Raw genomic sequence first — 22223 nt, 5'->3', positions numbered from 1 at the left:
TAAAGGATATGTTGGATATTTTTCTAACAGATGTGCTTGAGTTTGAATGGAGTCTGTAGTCCTGACATGGTGGTGATAGGTTGAGTTTTCAGAAGAGATTAGATTGGAAAGTGGTAGTGGTGAATTTTGTGCCCAAAGCCTCTAAGCCTCATGTGGCTTGGCAGGTTTGGGGCATCAGCATATTCGCTGATAAACTCAGACTTTAGTAGAAGTCCTAGAAGGACCTAAAAGAGGGGGCTGGGCATAGATTCTCGTGGGGTTCCCACGCCAGAGAAGGAGGGGAAATAGTTGCCTGACAAGTGAAACCTCCAAGCACAGTAACAACATCTGATTCTATAAGCATTACAGAAGAAAATGTTTTTTCACACTGATATGAAGACGCTTTACAGATACAAAGCCTTTGAGTGATACCAGGAAGGCGTGCTGCAATACCCCCGCTGCATTGGTGGGATGCTCGCATGCGAGCCGGAGTGTGGCTCCCAGCAAAAAGGCAGCTCCAAAATCCCTTTTGGTGCCTATGATGCCGGATTAGACCCTTAGCAATGCCCTGGGTTTCCTGTCAATTAGTGATTGAATCCACACTGCCTTTTGCTACTCGCAATTAGAATTAAAATAATACGATTGCTTAACTGAACTTTGTCTAGATTGATTATCTCCTGTTGGACTGCAGCAAAGTTGTGATAGGCCCTGAAAACTGACCCTAAGCCATCTTAGATCTGAGCTATTCCCAGGTTACTTACAGCCTCTGGTTGGGAAATGCTCAGGTTATTAACGAGGATTGCAATGCATGAAACGCACAGTATTTCCCTCCACAACATGCTTGGTAGTGCATTGAAATGTGGTGCAGTTGAGGGGACACTGGTTTGCCAGATGAAGTTTGTTTCCCATCTGCTCTGAAGCAGAAGCTATAAGGTTTAGGCTGTGCAAATAATTATTTTTGATACATTTTTAAACATGAAATCTAGTCCAAACCGCAAATATTTTTAATGCGTGTCACTGTGCAATCAAGAAAGCTGCCAGCAGCACAAACCTGAATAATTCTGCCTGATGATTGGGGTGGGGACAGGACATGTTTGCTCTCAGCGTAATGCCAGCCTTGCAAACTAGCTATTGCCAAATGCGTCCCCTGTGCCGCTTTTGGAGAGTGCCTTTGAGGAATATCGTTGCAAGGAGCAGTAGCAGGTTTGTGCTGGGTTTCTGGTCGCTTGCTAATAGGGTTGGCCAGGAAACGAGCACGGCGCGGTGCGCTAACGCGGCCAGATGCTATGCGAGCGTGGCTGCAAACGGGCTTCGCCTCTTCCACCGAAGCTGCCTCTGCCACAGCTGTAGTGGTTGGTATTTCCTGGTGTTTTTATCTGATGAGTGAGCAGGTTTAGCTGGAGAGGAGAAATAAATTACAAGGAAAGGATTTTCTGCTTTGTCCATTTTTTCCCCTTTCCATGCTTAGGTAGTCTCTTCCTCTCTTCAAATGGTTTTCTGCACACATGAGGCTGTGTCTCAGGGAGTCAGGCCGCTTTCCCAGCTTGTTCAGTTCATTTTACCTTCCCAGCTTGTGCCATTCATTTTACCTGCGACGGCAAACACGTCTGGCACAGCTGTGAAGTGTTCGCCTGGGTGTAAAAATGGCTCCAGAGAAGACAGGAGAGGATCGTTGCCTTTCCCCAGGGGAATACGGGAGGAGGCAGTGTCTCTTCTCTCTATTTTTAGCAATGCACTGCATGGAGTGAGTGTGGGTGCAGCTTGTAACGTAGGCAGCCTCTGTTCCCTGCAAGCCCCAGGGTGTTTCTGTGCCCCCCCCAGGGCCCGATGCTGCCTGAGGGCATCTCGGCAGCTGGCAGGCGTTGCAAGCCTTTGGGATCACCGGGGTCATCTCAGCAGCTGGAAGGTGTTGCAAGCCTTTGGAATCAAGCCGTGGGTTCAGTTGAGGCTCTGCCCAAGGTACCCCTTGGGAGTGTGTCCTGTGTTTATTAGCCAGATGTCTGCAGCCTTCCTCAGCATTGCCTGTGTGGCACTAGGGTTAATGTCCCGTGGGTGCTTCAGCTGTCATCCTCGCTGCTGTTGTCTGCGGGGCTCCTTCAACATCTGGCAGCTGTGAGTGAGGGGGATGGATCCCTGCCAGTGCAGGGATGACTTGCGTAGACCCTTCATCAGCATAGCAGAGAAAACTGGAGGAGATTGAGGAAGATCAGAGACCAGTACTGTGCCCTAAGGAAGCAGGTGCAGATTTATGTGGAGCTACATCAAAGCTTTTTGTAAGCATAGGGTAGGGGCCGGGCTTGACCTAGCCACATATCCAGAAACAGATTAAACATAGAGGACAGAGCTGGGAGGAACTGCCTGTTCTGACGCCATTTGCTCCTAGCAGCTTATGCAGACTTGGGACAAATGAAGCAGTTCGCAGATTCTCAAGGAACAGGTTGAATTATTTCAGCAATATATCACCATCACTCTAAAGCCCTCCCCCCACCCCCAAATAAAGTGAGAGAATGAGCTTTGGACAGATCTAAACATTTTGGAAACAGAACAGTTTGGTCTCTTAGACTGTAGAAAATTTAGTACGGAAAATTCTCTGAAAATGAATGCTTTTTGAGAGGGGCAAATCTGCTTTGGGTTTTGCTCAGCCTGTAAATGAAAGGATTCAGGTATTCCCTTGGCTTTCGTATAAGGTCACAGCATGATCCTCAGTTTATTCCCTTGAATCTGAGAAGAAGCATTGGCAGGCGATCAGAGCATTTCCCAGCTGTGCCCAGTCCCAAGAAGAGTTTTCTGGGGACCTTTCCACCTTCAACCTCCATCTTTCATAACAACTCTGCAGCACCTGGGCTGTCAGTCCTCTTGGAAGCTGCTTTTTCCCATTGTTGTTCCCCATAACTCTAGCTAGACAGAGAGAAGAATGCAGAAGGAGCTGCTCTTCTCTATGGGCATTCAGCATAATCTGAGCCAATGAATGATTGTGCACATACACATGATTTTTTTCCAGTGCCCTCAGTGCTCGTTGCCTCCCCTTAGTTTCCATTGATCTTTTTAAATGAACTATTTGACTAGTAGTAAGAAACAGAAGGGAAGAATTTCAACTTAGGTTTCATATAGGTATGTTTCCATAGTGTTATAGCTAGCAGCATCTGATAGTGCCTTCGTTTGAAGTAACAGGTTGGCTATAGCAGCACAATTTTGACATAGTTACAGAGCAGAATGGAAAAAAGCTGAATCCCATGAGACTGTTTTAAGCATTTCTTTTCTTTTTAATGTCTTCATGTTTTTTTTTTTTCTTGAAAAAACTGCAGCTGCCATCTGAAACGGGCGGGTATGAATGCTGCAAGGCTGTAGTCACAGTTGCACTCCTGTACTCAACATCTGGATTCCAGCTGCATATTGCTCCTGCTTATGAAGTGCATTGCCTTCAGTGGAAGCTTAAAGGGAAGACCGAGGGTAGAACATAGATGAGGTGGGATCAGAGAGCAGGTTATCACCTTGTTTTTGCAACATGCTGCCATTCAGAAAGCAGCAAGAGACCTCAACAACAGCAGAGGATATAATGCCATGGTCTCAGAATGTCCAGTGTATCTTCCCTAACTCTGTAAGCAAAAGCCTCTAGCCCTGGTAACATTTTCAAAGGAAAGAGGTCATGCCTTGCTGAATGAAGTTCAAAATAAACCGCATTTCCTCAAAGCAGGAAATGAGAATGCTCCTTGCAGACAAGGTATCTGGAAGAGTTATAGCAGAGCTATGGTGAAGCTTGATCCGCCGCCCAGCACATATCCTTAAAGAAATCATTTTTGGTCTTTTGTTCATGAAACTCTCTGCAGTAAAGAGTAAATCTAGATGTCTCCCAAGCTTCAATCTACAAAGATGCACCATTCAGGACGGTGACACAGCGTATAAAACTTGAACCACAGCTAGCAAATTACTTTCTAGATTACAATCACAGCCGAGCCCTATAATCTGATCCACGTCAACTCTTTGTAAGTCAGTGAAGAGCAATGCCTATAAGGTGATGAACATGGCAGACAGCATAAGAGAAGAGCCCAGCCTGTGACAGTGTGTCCTTGGCTGCCATAGAGGGCAAAATGAGAAAGTGCAACTCCAAGCTGCCAGAGGTATTACACCTGAGTTGAATACCCTGCTAGCAGGAGGATTTCCAGGCTTAGAGGTGTGTAGGCTGTTGCAGAGTGTAGAGGACTTTGTGGTCTGCCCTGGCATCCCTGGGTGAGCTGTAGTCTTATTTCCTTACCTGCCCTCCAGTTGTAGGCTGTCCCTCCAGGGACATTGGAGATGGGTACTTTTCCCTCCTCCTGCAGCTGTTCTGATGTGTGCCAAAGCTGTGGTTGTCCAGCCTCGGTTGTGATGAAGGTGTTGGGCAACTAGTGTTTTATTTGGCTTTAAACTACAAACAATAATTAGTTAAACAGCTTGAAAAACGGGTCTCCCTCCTTAGAGGATGGAAAGGCTTTGTCGGGAGGCTCAGTCTGTACTAAGCCCTAGGGAAAGATAATTGAAAGGCAGAGGGTAAAGATTGGCTGGGGAGCCAGGGGCACAGTTAGCAGTTTTCATGAATGCTTTATAGGACTCTCGGGGAGCCACTGGACTCTTTCCTGCTTTCCCATCTGTAAGATGGGGTGGTAAGTGTCTGTGCCACAAAGCTGTTTGTATTAAACAATATCTGCAAGGAGCATCCGAGAGAATTGTGTGAGGTTGTAGATGGTTAGTGTTTTAAAGTATTCAACTGCAAGCTGACTCAATTCGCCATCTTGTGGTGATCCCTAACTAAGGGCCTAGATCTGCGCAGAGCTGCTCCCGAGCTTTGGTTTGTGTAGCAGGGCGAGAGCAATAGGCCAGCAGCGGTTCAAGGGGAGGGTGGCAGTTCTGTCTGCAGGTGTGCTTCCCAAAACTAACATGTGCTGGGAGTGCAAGTGGTTGCCATACACCTGCAGGGAGAAAACAGCTGACAAGCTTAATATAATAATATTGTACATGGAGAAGGATGTTAATGACAGGGAACGTGACTGCATTTTTCTGCTCTATTATCCCTATTTAAATTAGCTTACATTAACTACAGTCATATTTAACACTGTCTGTCTGCATTGCTGAATTTTTAGATTGTTAATTTTCAATTGCAAATCACTTAATTATATCTTTTTTATAAGTATTTGTAACATGAGTTAATATTTTCTATTACATGAGATACAAATTCTGGAAAAACAAATTGTTCTTGCTGTTGTGCTCTTGGTCTGGTAGGAGAAGCAGAAGCCTGAACGTCCTCTTACCTAAAGGCCTTTGCCTTTTATAGCCAGTGCATCAGAAATCAAGGTCAGCAGAGCGTCTCTGTGCAACCACATTCTTCAGTTGAAGCTATCTCTATCTTACTATCAGGAACGGCATTAGAATTCATTTGGCACCCTGACAAAAAGAAAAGCAAATGTTTATTGTCCAAAGTGGGATAACACAGTAAAGACTCAACACTCATGACATTTTATGTACATATTGTCTCTGTACCAACTGCTCTGCTCCTGGAGTCCACTTTGAACATAAATACAAGAGGGAGAGCAACAGCTTTTAGCCTTGGAGGAGCTGATCAGCTGAAACTGTCTGTACTATTTTCAGGGACTTTGAACCCAGGACCTTGAATGCCTGTCCCTGTTCTCAGAAGGGGTTCCCCGGTGTCAGCCCTTATCTGCTGGGCAGGAACGGCATGCAGTTCTGCCAGGGCAGGGGAAATTTGTCCTGGTGGGTCTCCTGGAGGGTTTATGTAGTGAAGGGTAAAAGAATGAACATCTCAGCAAGCTCTTGATCTAGTGAAGCGCTTTGTGCCTGCTTAGCTTTAAGCACTGACTCCTGTGCTCATGTATGGGCCGAGCAAGGGTCCCTGGGACCTGGGGAGCAGAGGAGTGTTTCCCTACAACAGCCTCACGCTTGCTCTGAGGGCAGGTCCCCAGCCACATACGTTGTGAGGTTGTTCTGAAAAGCTGTCTCAGCGTTGTCGCGAGCACAAATTCAGCAGCACTTAAAACGTTCGCTGTCAGCCTATCACAGCAGTCTCCATCCAGCGTGGCAGCTTCATATGACTCACTGCATGTAATAGAAACAAATTGCAGGAAAGAAAAACAGCACAAAGCACCGTGTGTAACTTTGGTAGATAATTGCTATTCAGTTGCATCTCTCTGGGGACTAGTGTCCTGTCCGTTAGGATGTACCCTATGGCCTCAGGCGATATCTGTGCTGCCTCTGAAGATGTGACCACAGCATGTGCAGCTGGAGCCCAGACAGCTTTAATGCTGCTCAGCCTGCTGATGGGAAGGATGTCAGGAGTTAGCCACATAAGCGCCTCAACCAGATTCAGGGCGGGAAGGTGCAATACCAAGGGAAGTCTGTGCCCCAGCTTCACAACTGCCATGGTTTAAGCTGGTGCGATTAAAGCTAGCACAGGTCTCTCTCAAAGCGGCATGCATGACATGTCCATGAAATGGTAAGTGAGAGCTGCAGCAAGTGGTTCCCCAGGGGTGCCGTGCAGGGGGAGGCAGAGCGTGCTTCCACTTTGCAGAAGCTACTGTGTCCAGGATGAAGCATCTTCTACAGTGGATATAATATCTGTGTACACAAATTATCCATATTACATGTAATATGGACATATAACAGCATGTGCCATATTGTTTAGACTGCTGACTAGACTGACCTTCTTCCTCAATAAGATAATGAGGACAGTGTACCACCTTGGAGAAGTTGTCTCATCCGCTAAGATCTTGTCCTCCTTATGCTGAATACCTATTCCTCTCACCTTCCAGACTAGTTGCTTTTAGAAGTGTCACATTTTTGTTCTTCATGTTTGTTTCTTTATAGCTATGTCTCTTGTTGCTTTTCTGTGTCTAATTCAATTCTTACATCCTGGATCTTAATGCAGATGTCAGAGCATCTTGGAACAGAGTTGTGGAAGGTTAAACTCCACATGACAGCTTGCGGCTCCGCACAGCCCCTCTCGGAGGTGGTGTACGTCCATTTTGTGCCACTGGTTCTTCAGGGGGTGAAATGGGTCCAGTTGCAGGGGATAAGGTATTAAAAAGAGGTCTGACTGATGCTCTCAATTAGTGAATCAGATCAGTCCTACTTCTGGACTGGATGTAGAGAAGGTTGGTTTTTTGGTTTTTGGGATTTTTTTTAACAGTTCTCAGTATCCCTCTTTTCTAGCATGAGTAATATTTCCTGCCTTCATTGAGAGGTCTCGACTTTTTCTCCACTCTTTTTTAATATTACATGCCTTGACTTCAACACTTGCATAACAGGAGGTGATACGCCCAAGAAGTTGCTCTTGTTTCAGTGGCAGTTTCTGAAGAAGTGTGTTTCCTAAATGAACACAGTCTTACCCGCACAATTCTGTGTTCAGGGTGTTTTTGGAGAAAAGGAAGGGGAGTTGCTGTGCCACTAATGTTTAGTTTTCATGTTGTTGAATGCTAATTATTTAGAGAAGAGGTGGCTTTTTCAATATGCAATGATAAATATTATTAGCATGGCTATTAGTTATGTCCTCTGTTTAAAAACAGGAGATTGCCCCAGATGTAAATTCCTCTAAAACCTTTGAATGTCTCGAAGCACAAGATACCAGGATAATGTTCTAAGAAAGGCAAGGAACTAACCTTTTAATTAGCATTATAAATATTATTATTATGTATTGACCATAGGGACTTGCATGATGTCTCTGCTCTGGACTTTTATATCATTTAGTGGAGTATTAGGTGCAACCTAGAGGGGCTAAGAACAGCAGAGTCTCCTGGGGAAGTCGGCTCCCTCCTGGCACATGGGGGTTCTCCACTGTTATAGGAAGGGTGTCTAAGGCACCATGTACATAGACTTCTGGAGAAGCATGGTCCTAGTCACAGGTCTCTGGTGGGACCAGCAGCTAGTCATTTGAAAGACATCAACTCTATCAGTGCCCCCTCAAGGCTGCAGTTGGCTAGACAAAGCACTGCTGGAGCTTGACTATCATTCAGGACATGCTGTATCTGTCTGTATCTCAACTATGATTATGTACTAGTCCCATTCATGGTAAAGCAATTAATAATGAATGTACAGTCCTTATGGATCTGGTTCCACGCATACTAGAAACAGAAAACACTGGCCTCTGCCTGATCTCCGCATTGGAAAAAAGGCAGCCAGATGCACTGGAAGGAAGATGCGGTTGGCAAGGGTGGGGAGTGCTGTGGAGAGCGTGTCTGGGAAGGATGAGGCTAATGTTTGAACACTAGCCTGTGCTGCTGCTTTAGAAGCTCCTTGCAACTTAAAGATTGAATTTCAACTCACCTAGGATGCTGTTCATTCAGAATACGTAGCTATCTCTTTGCTTGCTGAGGATTTGCTAGCTAGAGTCTTAAGTCTCCTAAACACTTTCTCCCTGACCCCAGAAGAATTAGAAAGCAAAGCAGGAAGATTTGCTGCCTCAAACTGGTGTCAAAAACATTGGCCTATTAAGGAGAATGGTCTCTTTAGGTCTCTGTGATAATCTAAAGTTCGTGAATCCTGAAATGAGCTATGAAGGACAGGGTTGCAATTTTTGCTAATCTTAGTCCATGAAAAAGTGGGAACCTTATCTTTCACTTTACATTTCCTGCTCTTTTTTTCTGCTGATACCCAATTGTTTGGCCATAAAAGGGAACCAAAAGTTTGCTCTCGGTGGACAAAGACTGTGCTTTGCCGATTCTTTGCTCAGAGCTTCTGCCAGAAACGTAGGCATTCTGTTATTGTTGTGCTACTTCAAGAATCAAGATCATAATTCAAATTCCAAGTTACATACCAACATACCTCAAGTGTTTATTTTGCGGAATGGCTATCCAGTTTCAGGCTACACCTCTGTGCCAGGTGCATTTCTGCTCTGAACATAGTTTTTCTTTTCAAATTTACTTTAATTATTTGTGAGGGATGAAACTGATTGTCGTGCATGTGGTGATAGGAAGCTATTGATCTGTTGTTTCAATTATCTGTGCGTTCACCTGTATCATCCCTACAAAACACTGTGCTGGTAGCAACAGAAGAATTTGAGTTACTGTTTTATTGAGAATGGTCTAGTCTCACTCTCTGAAGAGTACCTGATTTCAGGTCAACGCTGAGGGTAGCTAGAGAGTTTTAAATTCATAGATCAAGCCTGATCATTGAACCACTGTGACAAAACTCTGAAAGCTGTCAGAGCTGGGAACAAAGCGTTTTCAGCCAAGGGGAACTAGCTGTGCAACAGTGTCCTTGGGGAGGAGTGAATGGCAGGGTCAGAAAACTGAGGGCCTCCACTTCGAAAAGGCTTTCCCCTACAGGAATAGCACTTGTATCAGGACACCTTTTCCTCCCTAAATACTTGCCTCTGTCCCTCTGGTAAGCATCAAAAAATGGAGGTTTTGACTTGAAATGTGTAAATATTCCTTAACACCCACCAGAAACTACCTCCTGTTGTTTGTGGAAGGCTTGCAGATGCTGCGGTCATGGAGGCCAGTCTAAAAACCTCTCAACAGATCATGAAAGAGCAAGAAAATGAAAGCTTTTTTTCAAACTGAGAGAAGCTGAGACCAGGCCCCTAGCACACTTCAGCAGATATGGGAAGCATATATTCTTTGCAAGACCCTTGCCCTCGCCTTGCAAGCTACTTAGGCACCTTTGGGAACATTCCCACATCTTGTTTGCATCTTTATCTTGTTGAGTGGCACCTTTGCTGGGACAGGTTCTTCTGCAAGTTGCTTTAGCTCCAAAGACTGAGGCCCACTCTGAGTTCTGTGACCACTTGTTTAGCTTCAGTTCTCACAATCTGTGTCATCTTTGTAGTTACAATTAAGCTTTTAGTGAAAAGATCAGGATTTGAGTGTACGTAGATCTTTCCTCCTTGTTGTTTGGGATGAGTTAATTGTAGCTAATTCTAGCTATAAAAATGATTTGAAACTGAATAGTAGTTTATTAGCCTGTGTATTGAAAATTCAGGTGTTTCCCTTCCTAGTAAAGTTTAGCTTTAAGGAACCGTAAGCAAGCTAAGTGTTCCAATCTACCTTGAGCTGCATGAGCTAGTGAGATCTCCAGGTTGTCTTACGAGGTGCTTGTGGCGAGCGTATGCCTAGCGCAGGCCTAAAACAGTTGTTATGCAACACTGTAAGAAGGGAGTATTAAGGCTTGGTCCGAGGTCAGAAGCCTCTGGGCAGCTTAGTTTTTAAGCCCTTCTGGTGTCATATGCCTCTCATGGATGATCTTACAGAGGGATTTCTGGGGTTCAGAAGCTTTTTAAACACAGATTGAAAGGATGTTCCTTTCAAATGGAAGTGTTTTTTTCATCAGATTTCTAAATAGCTTGCAAATCACTTGCAAAGGCAGACAACACTTTTTCTTCCCCTCTCTCTTTTGCTGAATGTGTTTGTCATTTATTTTGATTTATCATTCCTCATAAATCTGTAGGTATGTTTGCACAACCTGCTGGAAAGCTGTTTGCTAAGTTTGCTTGTATTAGCTTTCCTGGCAAATCCAATGTGTTCCCATGTGGGTCGGTGACTGACCCAGCACAAGGGGATTTCTACTCATTTCGTACACTGGGTCCACGCAGGACGCTTTGCTGCCTCCTCTCCTTGCAGTGCCATGGGCACGTGCTGATTTATTAAGCGATGCTTTGCAGCTCAACAGCAGGTAGGTGTGCACGCTGCTGCCGGCCCGAAGGAGGGCGTGCGAATCCTCGGCTCGTAGCAACAGCAACCAGTTTGGTCACTGCTTTCAAGGGCAGTGAAAGGAAGTGAATCAAAAGGCGAAGATGCTGCCAGAAATCCTCTTCCGCACAGTCCTTCTCCCCGAGATGGTCAGCTCTCAGGCTGCTGATTCCCAAAGGCCTGCACGTACCCTCAGGCCCCAGCAGCCCCTGCGCCAGACCGCAGCGCCAGCGCACGGCCCCTGCCCGGCCCCCCGCTGCCGCCCTGACTACCCACGTTGGAGAGCGCCCTGGCCAGCTTGGTGATGGCTGAGCTGCTCCAACCCGCGCACAGATGAGCATGGCCAGGTGGGTTTAGCAGGCGGCGCCTATCCCCGTCACAAGTTAATTTGGAGCTAACTTGAGGGTGGAGCTCTTGACCTCCTCTGGGAAAGCACGTGTGGTCTCGGCTTTTGTGTGCTTAGTCTCACGCGAAGAGCCTGAGCAGCCAAGGCAGCTGGTAAAAATACAGCGCTGTATTGCTTTGTTACAAGATTCAGTGCTGAGGAGAGGAGGGGCCAACTGCACGTCCGGGGGTAACGTTGTCACGCAGGGATCTGCGCACAGCCCTAAAGCTTGTGAACTGTGAAATAAGATTTCCCGTCTTACGGGAGGAAACATCAGACCTTACCAAATTGCCGAAGTCCTTTGCGCTGTTGTAAGTCACTCGCCCCCAAAATCCTCTAACCGCTTTCTTACGGCTGCATTGGTTCATTAGATAATGCAGAAGCTCACTGGGGTAACAGGAGCAAGCAGTGATCCGCAACTGCTTAGCAAATGACCGTCGATGCACAGCCTTATTAGAGAGCAACTGACTTCCTGCAGAAGGTTAGGTTTTACACAAGGAAGTGGAAAATGGTGCGGGGCTGTTCTCCAGCCCAGCTCCTGAGGAGCGGGTGCGTGTCGCCTTACGGGATGATGAAGGCCCCCGGGGTGCGTCCGGCTGAGGGAGCAGCTGGGTGCACGGCTTAGAGCCGCCTTGCTGAATTACCTAATGAATTTTGTAACATTTAAACAAAAAATTACGGTGGCTGGCTTAAAGCCAGTTGGGCACATAGCAATTACATTGCAATAGTCTGCAAATTAAAACAATTAAGTGGAACAACAGTCTCTTTCACTCACCAACATCGGATGACTTTATTGGAATTTGCTCACTGGGTTGATAAATTTTTTTGTTCACCTTTCTCAAAGTTATGTAAGATTACATATTTTCTAGCTGGTATGCGAACACGTACACTCTTAATTAGGCTGCTATCCTTTTTTTGAAAAGCACCACCTAAAAGCTATAAAGTTGCAGAGCTGGAACCCTGAAGCTTTTCTGCTTTAAATCTTATTTTTTTTTCTACTAGAGCTGTTGGTCAAAATTATTATGTATCTTACTAAAAAGAAAAGTTGGGTGAAGTATTAGGTACAATTTGTAATCCCTTCAATTAAGGGAAATTTTGCATTGTACTAGAAATACTCTGCATGACTCTTAGCCTAAAGGACTGATTTTTAGGAAGCCTGACTGGCCAAAGGAGAGAGATCCTTGAGCGTCTTTTAGTTGCACAGCGTCACTTGGGGAACAGTCCTCCTGGGAATGCATCTTGGTACTTAATCACATCATCCTGGCAGCAGCTCACAGAGTGCTGTGCTGTCTAAAAGCCTCTCTGCCCTTGGCAGCAGGCACGGCCAGCTTCTCCTTCTGCCCATTGTAACAGTCATGGTTACACGGACCAATTCAAAGATAAATCCCTCTTTGTGCGTTTCTTCCAGGCAGCCTTGTTTGTGCTGTGTTTTGCTATGGATTTCAGTGAAGGATATTGCTGTGTGGGGAGGTGGTTTTGGAGAGATCCCTTTCAAGCAAGGAGCAGGGCGTAGAGGCGTAACCTCTCGGGGTTGTGCCAGCCATCACGTTAGGCGCAGCTGCTATTTCTCAGCATGCAGTAGAGAGATGCAGTTCCCCATGGGCCAGGCAGGGCGCTCGCTGCCTTGGTGGAGCGACCCGGCTGCTGTGTGCCTGCGGGCCAGCGCGGACACTGCGCTCTGGCAGGTCAGGCCAAGCGTCGCTGCGTTTTCTGCACTGCTGTCAGCCGCAGGCTCCGCAGCGGTTGGGACCTCGCTGCAAGCACTGCACAAGCACGGTGGTCTGCTTCGGTGTCCCTCTAAGACAAATAACATAATCTGTCTTGGAGGATCCTCCCTGAGCAAATTGGGAAAGCAGGTGTCCTCCTTTGCTGCTAGTTCTGTGTGCGGTGAAGGTTTCTGAGAGGAGCTACCACAAAAACCTCTTTTTTCCTTTTAATCCTTCTGACTGGAGAGGTTAAATGAGGCTTAGTTGCTTTCTGGGAATCCATCTTTTGGCTGCAGCTCCTGAAAGAAGGGATTGTCTGTGCTCATCCAGCAACTCCCTCTGCGATAACGGTGTACAGCGTGTTGGACAGACCAACACGGTACCATCACAGAGCCCTTTTTAACAGGAGACAGACATACAGAGACCACCTCCAGTCCCACTGCATGGTGAGAAGCAGCAGTGCTGTAAAACTATCAAAATTCACATGGAGGAAAACGTGCAAGGAGCCACATTTTTGCAACCCACTCCCACCGCCTCTGCGGCCTTGAGGCCTGAGGAAGAGGCAAGGCTTATGCACTGGTCCTCCCCCACCTCTGTCTGCAGGCAGAAATTGAGGGTACTGGTGCTCCCTGCTGAACCCCACAATCCCAGCAGCGAGGTGGCACCTGCCTCCTGGGAAAAGGGGCTCTCTGGAGGAATTAGAAGGGTGATCTTCAACTCTCTGTCAGGGACTGAACCAAAAGGTTGAATTTGGGTCACGGGAGAGAGAAGGAACAACATCTTCTACTTGCAACAAGAACGTTAGGAAACGAGCATCGTCGGTCCACGGAGCTCTTCACATGGGCTTCAGCAGAGGTCTCAAACAGATGCTGCCTTTCTTTCTGTGCTGGAAGCTAGCAGAGGTAGAAGAGGACAAGGTGAGCTTCCCCTGGGCTCATTCAGTAGATTGGAGTCCAAGCTCTTAACTTAGAGACTTTTCCTCTACGATGCACTTTTATCCCTGATTTCTGTGTTTCGCAGCAAGTATTTCTTTGAAATTTAAAAAAAGAGGGGAGAAGAGTAGGTCCCTCTTGTCTCCAGCACTCCCGGGAGCCCTATGTCTAGTTCTGCCAAAATCTGCTCTATACTCTCTCCTTTCCCCAAGGCATTGCCCCCCTCCCCTGTTTAATAGGCAGCATTTTAGTGGGTGGCCGGAGAATTTGCGGAAGGAAGACTTGCCCTGCTCGCTCCCTTAAGGCAGGAGGGAAATCCTGCCTTGAACAGTTAGCGTGACAGTTGTTGAATCCACATTCAGGCTGTGTGATGGTGCTGCCCAGCCCCTTACAAGAAATGCTAATTTTGCTGACACAAGGAGGTGTATAACCTCTGAAAAGCTATCCACGCTTCCTTTTCCTCTCTGTCATTTCAAATCCCAAGACAGCTGGCGGTCCTAAGATTGTAATTTGCTGTACAGAGGATTAGCGTGTTGCCCAGGGTATTAGTGACTTAAGCTACCAAGACAGCTTAACATCATTCACGTTTCCAATTTAAAAGGAAATTCCGCATCCCACCTCTGCTCAAAAGAGAGAATATCTAGATCCTCATGCTTTTTCTTCAGAGAAATCGGCAGAGGCCAGGACCTTGAACACAAAACGGCGCTCTCGTCGTCCCCTTGTTGCTCGTGTAGAAGAATATTTACTCAATCATAGGCCTTTTTATGGGAAAAGGATGTTGTAATTGATCTGTATCTGTGGCACTGCATGTGTTTTTTGGATGCCATGTGTTGTTCACTGCGCAGACCTGTCCTGTCTCGTGTCAGAGATGTCTCTGTTATCTCTTAGAGCAGTGGCTTTCTGATAAGAAATTGAGGCCGCCCCCCATGCAGTTTGGGGGGCCATGTTTTTCCTTCAGCTGGAGCCCTGCATGGTGCCAGATATCACAAGTTACTAGTATGCGTTGACTGATTAATTATTAAATGAAGGGGCCTTGTGAATTTTTCAGTATTTCCTCTCATGGTGCATTACAAAGTGAAACTACCTTTTACTAGAGAAAGATCTCTCCTAAAGCCCTGCATCAAAGCGGCAAAGTTGTCACCTGTATTGTGATCTTGTTCAGCCCTCACATATAGCATGTTTACTTTGAAACGTTTAATCAGCCATTTGCTGAGCTACATAGCTCACAGTGTGTCAAGGGATGAGAGCCTTGAAAATCTCTCTTCCCAGCACATATAACCCTATGCACGTAACATGGCACAGCTATTTGGCTGTATTTCGGTGGGTGGGTGACCAAATTGGTGCTTCAGCACCACAGCAGTGCTCCATGTAAGCAGATTTGGTCATAGCAGATCATTTCATCTGTGTCTTCCACACGAGGAAAATTCATTCACGACCTGGGATTTTTGAAATCTGTTTGGCTGTACACAGGTGGAGTGCTGTACACAGGGCGCTAGAAAATTCAAGTGTCATTTTCTTGACTGAATACAGAGGCTGCTGCAAATGCCCTCACCCAGGAAGGAACCCAACCGATAGCAGCCAGTTTGCATCTTGCCCTCAGCCTGATCCCTGGCTGCACAAGCAGGGATCGCCTAGTCTGCTGTGTGCTTAAAATGCCAGCAGGAACGGCTGACCCCGACTGCGAGCTGGAGCACGGATCGCTCTAAAGCTCCTTGGCTGCTGTTGAGCATGCCCTAGCAGCATTAGGTGGTTATGGAAACACTGGGTAGAGGGAGAGAGTGGAATACTTAAATTCTCTCTCTTTGTGTTTCTTGGTATCTTCTATCTTCCCTAATTCTACTTCCAATTTCTAATCCTGCAGGGCTGAAATCAGCACAAGAAGCGGCTCTTGATTTCATGGAGACCAGAACTTTGACTTAGCTCCTTTAATGAAGAGTTAGATTTGTTTTTGTTTCTGATGCAGCAAGTCTTATGTCTAAGTGCATGTGTTGCCAGTGCATTTAAAATGTGGTTTTCCAGAACTGCATTGCTGGTGGTTTGTTTTCTGCAGGAGTGCATGCTGTAGGAGGGAACGGTTGGATATACAACCGCATTGTAACCTTCTTCAAAGGGAGGGGAAATGCTTTTAGACAGGCCCCGTTAGGCTTCAGGAGTCAGGACTGGGTGACATTGCTTCCCAGCAATTGGAGTAAGTCTTCAGCATTAAAAATGACTGGCAGGAAGGGATTAAAGCATTAAATAGTCCCAATGGTTTCTGGCTTCTCTCCTGTGGCTGATGACAATTATGCCAACAATACCTGTCACTTCCGCGTTGCGTGTTGTAAATGCCAGGCTTATAATTGCAAGTTGTATCTGTCTGTAGCATCCTGTCATTATAAATCCCTGTAGCTTGCAGAAAAGTTACTTCCGACAGTTCTGTTCGCTATGACGACTTAAAAATACTGAAGCTTCGCAGTGCTGTAGCCTGAGTGCAGTATTTTAGTCTGCTTCCCTAGCGTTTATATAAATGGTGTGCGTTTATGAGGAGGGCACCCCATCAATATACATTTGATGGGACAGCCAGATCAGTTCTTCTCTTACTTAACTAACTGCCGGGTGCTCTAAATCACATATTGCTTATTCTGCCGGCAGAACTGCAACGTAGCTATCGCTAGCTCATGCATCATTTCCGTATTTCCTCCCACAGAAGCAGGAGGCTTTGATCTGCTGCATCACCACTAGCTTTGGCAGTTAAGTCCCGACGGCAGAGCTGTCACTGAGGCTAACGGCGCGAGAACCATCCCCAGTGCCTGGCCTGGGGTATTAAATGGAGCAAAATGGCCTTGGGCATAATGAAGATGAAAAGAGCGCAGCAGCCTGCTCTGCTCCCCGAAGTCGCTCTCAGAGCTGGGGCCGCATTTCTAATGGCTTGGTTTTAAGCTGCGATAAACTGGAGCTTTAAATATATAACACTTTAACTCCAAATATAGTGCAGTGTAAAGTCTCCGTTAACTGTAATGTCCTTGAAATGCCGCAGGCTTTTTCTCAGGTGAGTGGAAGTGAGCCTGGGCTGCTTGTTTTTATAAGGTCCAGGTTAGGTGGTTCACAGGAGGTGTTTTACAGGCAAACTTGTTTAGGCATGGATTTGATTTGCACTTAAGATCTGCATAAGTCAGATGTATATGACTTAGTTAGGTTGTTTGTTTGCCTCTTTTTCTGCCTTTGAAAAGTGAAGAGAGATTATCTTCTATCCCCTTGGGACAAAGTTAGGAAAAGACTTGGAGAGAATTTGATTCAGAGTTATGGAAGGAAAGGGATTCTACTAAATACAAGCAACTGTTCTTTAGTGGGGATTAAAACTGTCACCTGTTCAAGATCACATGATGAAAATTAGCAACCTATTTCATATTATTAGTGCACATTAAAATTAATTCCTTATTAGCAGTCTATATGTAAAAAGCTGTCTTTCGACAGATCTTTTTTAACCAAATGCTGACTGTTCATCTGCAAAAAATGTATGCATATGCCTTGCTATGCATTCAGTGACAGACTGTGATTCTGATAAATTCTGGGTTCCAGTCAGAATCTAATCTGCATAACTTTATTTTATTTTTATTGTTTCACTTTAGCAGCTGTAACACCAATGTAGATAATCTCTGCAGGGCAAGCAGAGTGAACTAATGTCGTATGCGGGTAGACGTATGAAAACATCTAATTTAGCAGCAGGCAGTTATGTAATCATCAGTTGAGAATGGCAATTTACGTACGTCGTATGTTTGTGGCATGCTGCTGAAGAAAAGCCCAGTGCCTATGACAAATCATATATATACTGAAATTATAATACTTTTCACATTTAATTGACTGGGGCAACCTTATGATTTATATCTTTACTTTATTCATAGCACCCTCATAACATTGTCATAATGCAGAACGAAACTAATTCAGTTTTTCCTTGACTTTGTAAATCATTTATGCGTTTGGCTGTCAAGTATTAGAATATAAAGTGGGCATGCATACTGCAGAAAATAAATAGCTGGCTCTCTAGTTAAGAAAATGAGTTTTAATGCTATTAGGATCTGTTTTGCCTTACTTAGATGTTCAGTATTGCTTAGATAGCATGCATTACATTTGCCCCTTACCTTATTTCACAAGCAAAGTATATTTTATGGACACCAGCGTTAATCACATAATGGCTTCACGTAGTATTAGGACTGTGTAAAACATACTCCGTTTCCTCTGATGTCAGCAGGAGCCCTTCCAAGGCTGAGGAGCAGTAAGTGGCTCTGAGCTGTTGGCCCTGCTACTCTTAGTCACAAGAAGTCTTTTTGAGATTACTAGGGCAGTACATAAGGACTGCAGACAGGGACTGTCTCACTAGTACTGTTCCTTATATAATGAGAAGAAAATGTTCTGTTTGCCACAGCAGACTGTCACTAAAGCTCTCTGTGATTGGTTTCCCAAAGATCAGTTTTTGCCATGGAGCTATCATGCAGAGTCATTGAAAATACAGCCTGGAAAATGTTTTTTGTTGTTGTTTTTTTCTTTAAATAACAGGTTACCTGGCTTGGCCACATGACTAATTAATCTTGACAAGCATACAGCTCTGAAAAAGAATACCTTACCTACTGAGCTGCAAATGAGGAGGCTGCCAAGGGCGTTGCCTCCTCAGAAAAACAATCTTCTGCGGTCGCATCCTTCCATGGCAGAGTTCTCACCACCTGTAGCATTACTGGAGGACATCTGCAAAATCAAGATAGTGCAGAAAGTGTGAGCCAGTTTGGCTGCTCATTATCATCCTGCAAAAACAGCTCTCCTCCAGAGCAACATCCTTGACTTCTAAATTTAGCGTGTGAGTTATTTTGGGTAATGTGTGATTAACCTCGATTACTGTAGCTCAGATGGAATTCAAAATAATGCCCTCTCTTTCTGAGTTGCAAAGAAATGGAAATCTGGTATTGTACGTTTCTTACCCTTCATTAGGCAGCTCTGAAAGATACTTGCAGCAGGAGTTTGTTCAGATCAGTGGAAGTCCATGGAAAAATTGTTGGGGGGAATTGGTCCTGAAAGGTGCTGGAATCAGGAATATAAAGGTGAAGAAACCAGATTATGAAATGTTTATGGTGCAGTTGAAGGGAATGAAATCTAGGTGGTCAGGCCAGAGGTCATTGACGCTTTGGTGGAATTTGGATTGGGGTCAGGACGCTTTGTAGTTAGTTATCCTGTTTGAATTAAATCTGTAATGGAGGCTTTCAGAAATTAATCAAAAAGATATTTTCCCCTCAGTCTCAGTCGTAATAAATGTCAGCTCTCTGGAAAATCGTCTGTGGTGAAACATATGCAAATATACTCCTGAATACATGCAGATATACTTGAGCATAAGTGTGTATGAGGAAGAGGACATTTAGGTTATACAAGCAGACAGCCGGGAAAATGCTGTGGAACAGCTGCGGGTCTGGGGGGGAAATGGCATATTTCAGCACATTCAAAAAACTCCAGCAGAAGAGTTCGTAACTCATCAGTCTGAGAATTGAAACTTTTATCACTTCGGTAGCTGTAACTTTCCAGACTGCACTGCACCAGCCGAGCATTTGTTCTCTAAAACAGTTTGTCTCCAGAGGAGGATAAAACATAGCGAGGTAGTTACAGCAACCCCAAGCCAGCTTATAAAACTCATTTATAGGTAGCTGTCATTGCGGGAGCTAACATACAGTGGCTTTGTGGCAATTTTGTTTCCTGGTAGCCAGAAGGGGTCAATAATTAGAAAAATAAGGCAGCTGCCCTCAAACCATCTGGCTGATTTGGAAACGGCTCAAGAGGTTACTTTCTGTAGGCAATATTTTAAAAAGGGGGCAAAAATGAACTTGGAGCTTTCAGAAAAGTAATACCTTGGCCTGACCTTTGATTTGTGAGTCACCCGTCTCCTCAAGAAGTGCTAGGAAATGGGATTTGGATGGAGGAGCCAGACTCCTCTTGCGTGAAGTAGTGTTTGCAAGAAAAGATGAACCAAAACGGTGTTGAAGCACTCAGCACCGCCGAGCTTGGTTTTATCTCTCATGAGAGGGAGCAGTGCGGTGACTGCTGGCTGCCACTGCATGTTTTTAGCCTTGTGCTGTGGCTGAAATTACCCTGAAAGAGTCTAAAGAGTCCGTAGAGTCTGGAAAGCAGCTATAAAATTGCCACCTTGTTACAGCAGCTATCAGCTTCTTTGGGGGGGTCTAGTTTTGATCTTGTGCTTTTTTTTTGTTTTGTATTTTATATCCATATATTCCCACTAAAAAAAATCCAGCTACCCGAGTCCTGTGGGTGTGAAGCTGCTTTTCAGCAGTTGCTGTCTGTCTTATATGTGTGCTGTAATTCCTTGCTTAACTGGCACAAACGACTTTTTACCCTCAGGAGACATTTCAGAGCCAGGCAGGTGCAAAACACTGAACGACAGGACTGGGGGCAGTGTGCTGCAAAAAGGGCTCTGCTGAAAGCTGTAGGAAAGCTGATTGCATGAATTAGGTGGTAGCACGGAGGGGTTAGCAGTACAGAGAGGTATAGGGAAAGGCAATAAGCAAACAGTATTGCTGTGCGTTTCTGTTGAACCTCCTTTGGCTTCTTCTGTCTTATGCCTGTTGTAAAGTAGGGGCAGTAGAGCAGTTGGCTTGGGCATCTGGAGCTGCTGGTGTGACCTGCCGCAGTGCCGGGAGGATTGCGGCCTCCCAAGCACCCGTGTCGCGCCAGCAGCGTGTCAGGGCACTGCTGCAAAATCACTGCAAAAGTATCATTCAGTCCAAATTCCTACCCGGAGTACTTCATACCGCTGCTGAATGTAATCAGCCATAACCTCGTCTGGTATAAATAACCAAAGATGTGCTGAGCAGGAAAGATGGGCACTGGACTCAAATTTGAGTGCTTAGGGATGAAACACGAGGATACGGTTATGGGCCTGCAAACCATAAGTAACCCCCCTTTTTCCTTCTCCTTCTTGACCTCAGCGAATACATTTTGGGCATGCTGCCTGTACAGTGTGTGGTCTCTCTCTCCCATTGAAATAGTACTGTTGCCCAGTGCAGCAGCCTCACAGATATCCCAAACAAGCTGCGGGGTTTTGTCAAAAGGAGATTTGCCTTAGTGAAGTCTTCTGTTTTGGGCCACTGCTTTTTAAAAGTTCAGGAAGGGTCAGTGCGGAAAGCAATCTGTAGGCAATAAATGCATCAGAAATTCCAACATGCACAAATAATTCTTTAATTTAAAGACAAGGAAAGAAAAGAAGGGAATTACCCTTTAAAAAAAAAAAGAAAGAAAAAAAGAAAGAAAAAAGAGAGCCCTCAGCCAGGTATGTTGTGGCAGTTTTTAGCTGCGTGGCTGATCTCTCAGTTGGGTGCTTTCAGATATCTGCTGGCTGCCACATCCAAGCCTCTCAGCTTCACCTTCAGCCTTTATTCGTTAGCTGCCACGAAATGCCTTCCTCATCGCTCAGCACTGCTTAATTACGGGCTCTCCCAGAGCAAATCAGTCTGAGGCAAGGAGCACTGCGAGGCATTGAAAAGTAACGAGCAACAAAAGTAACGGGAGCGAAACTCCTGGTACCTTCTCCTCCAGATGCAGGAGAGGCAAACGCGGCATTTCTTCCTGGCGCAGACTCACACTGCCCTGCTGCTCCGAGCGGCCCCGCGTGCAGACCTGAACGTGGAGAACTGGAGGAGGAGGTGACGCCGGAGGAACAGGGTGCTCCTAGGTTTCAGCAAATGGGGCTGCTAAATCTAGTCAAGGCACAGGAAACAAATGCCAAAGTCTTTTTTTTCTGGGAGACACCTTGCCTCTCTGCAGGTTCAGATAGTTGTATGCATACTTTGTGCGGTGCCTTGTCCCAGAGCAGGGCCCATCAGCACTAGCTGCCTGCAATTATTAATGGGTAGCGTAGTGCAGATGGTCAGCCTGAAACACTGAATTGCTTCTAAAGGTGCTACGTTCTCTAATTTTTTTCACCTTGCTGTGCTTTTTGTTTTTATACAGCTGGACAACCCAGATGAGCAAGCAGCACAGATCAGACGCGAGTTAGATGGACGTCTTCAAATGGCAGAACAAATTGCTAAGGTAAAAAAAAAAAAAAAAAAACACTTCTGCACATAAGTAGTTTGATGCAATCCGTAGGTCCTTTCCTTACTGGGTGGAAAAACCTGTGAAGGAATCACCAGTTAAAAATGAACAGATTTTTAACTACAAATGAAGCTGCAATTACAAACGAAGCTGTTGCGAGGTGCATTTCTTGGAATATCCCTGATAAGCTGGGACACAAGGTGCTTGCAAAATCCTTTATCTCCACTTCAGCTATGGAGAAGAAAACCTCCCGAACTGCTCCAGATAGCTCTGCAAGTGCGTATCTAAGCCTTCCTGGTCAAACTTTCAACGTATGCTGGGCAGTAAAATGGGTGATGGCATGTAAAAGAAGCCAGGGATTGCTCTAAGTGGATATATGCAGTTTTCTGGGCTGCTGGGTGCCACAGTTCCCTGCCTCTACGTAAATATTCTCTCATCTAATTTCACATGTGGCATAAGAACAGTCAGGCTACTGTTGCACCCT

General features: G+C 45.5%; 1 protein-coding gene across 7 annotated transcripts in view; it reads left to right on the top strand.

Annotated features, from left to right (window-relative positions):
* The window catches only part of CADPS (calcium dependent secretion activator), a 247325-nt gene that overhangs the window by 74211 nt on the left and 150891 nt on the right, over positions 1 to 22223 (top strand). For all 7 annotated transcript variants that reach the window (XM_068907728.1, XM_068907723.1, XM_068907722.1 and 4 more), the window contains exon 4: positions 21656 to 21736. In XM_068907728.1, coding sequence (XP_068763829.1) covers positions 21656 to 21736 — 81 coding nt within the window. The remainder of the gene's footprint in view (positions 1 to 21655; positions 21737 to 22223) is intronic.

This window comes from Struthio camelus, chromosome 14 (assembly GCF_040807025.1).
Source record: "Struthio camelus isolate bStrCam1 chromosome 14, bStrCam1.hap1, whole genome shotgun sequence".
Taxonomy (NCBI): domain Eukaryota; kingdom Metazoa; phylum Chordata; class Aves; order Struthioniformes; family Struthionidae; genus Struthio; species Struthio camelus.
The sequence above is the reverse complement of the archived record's forward strand: the minus strand, read 5'-3'. Positions and strand labels throughout refer to the sequence as shown.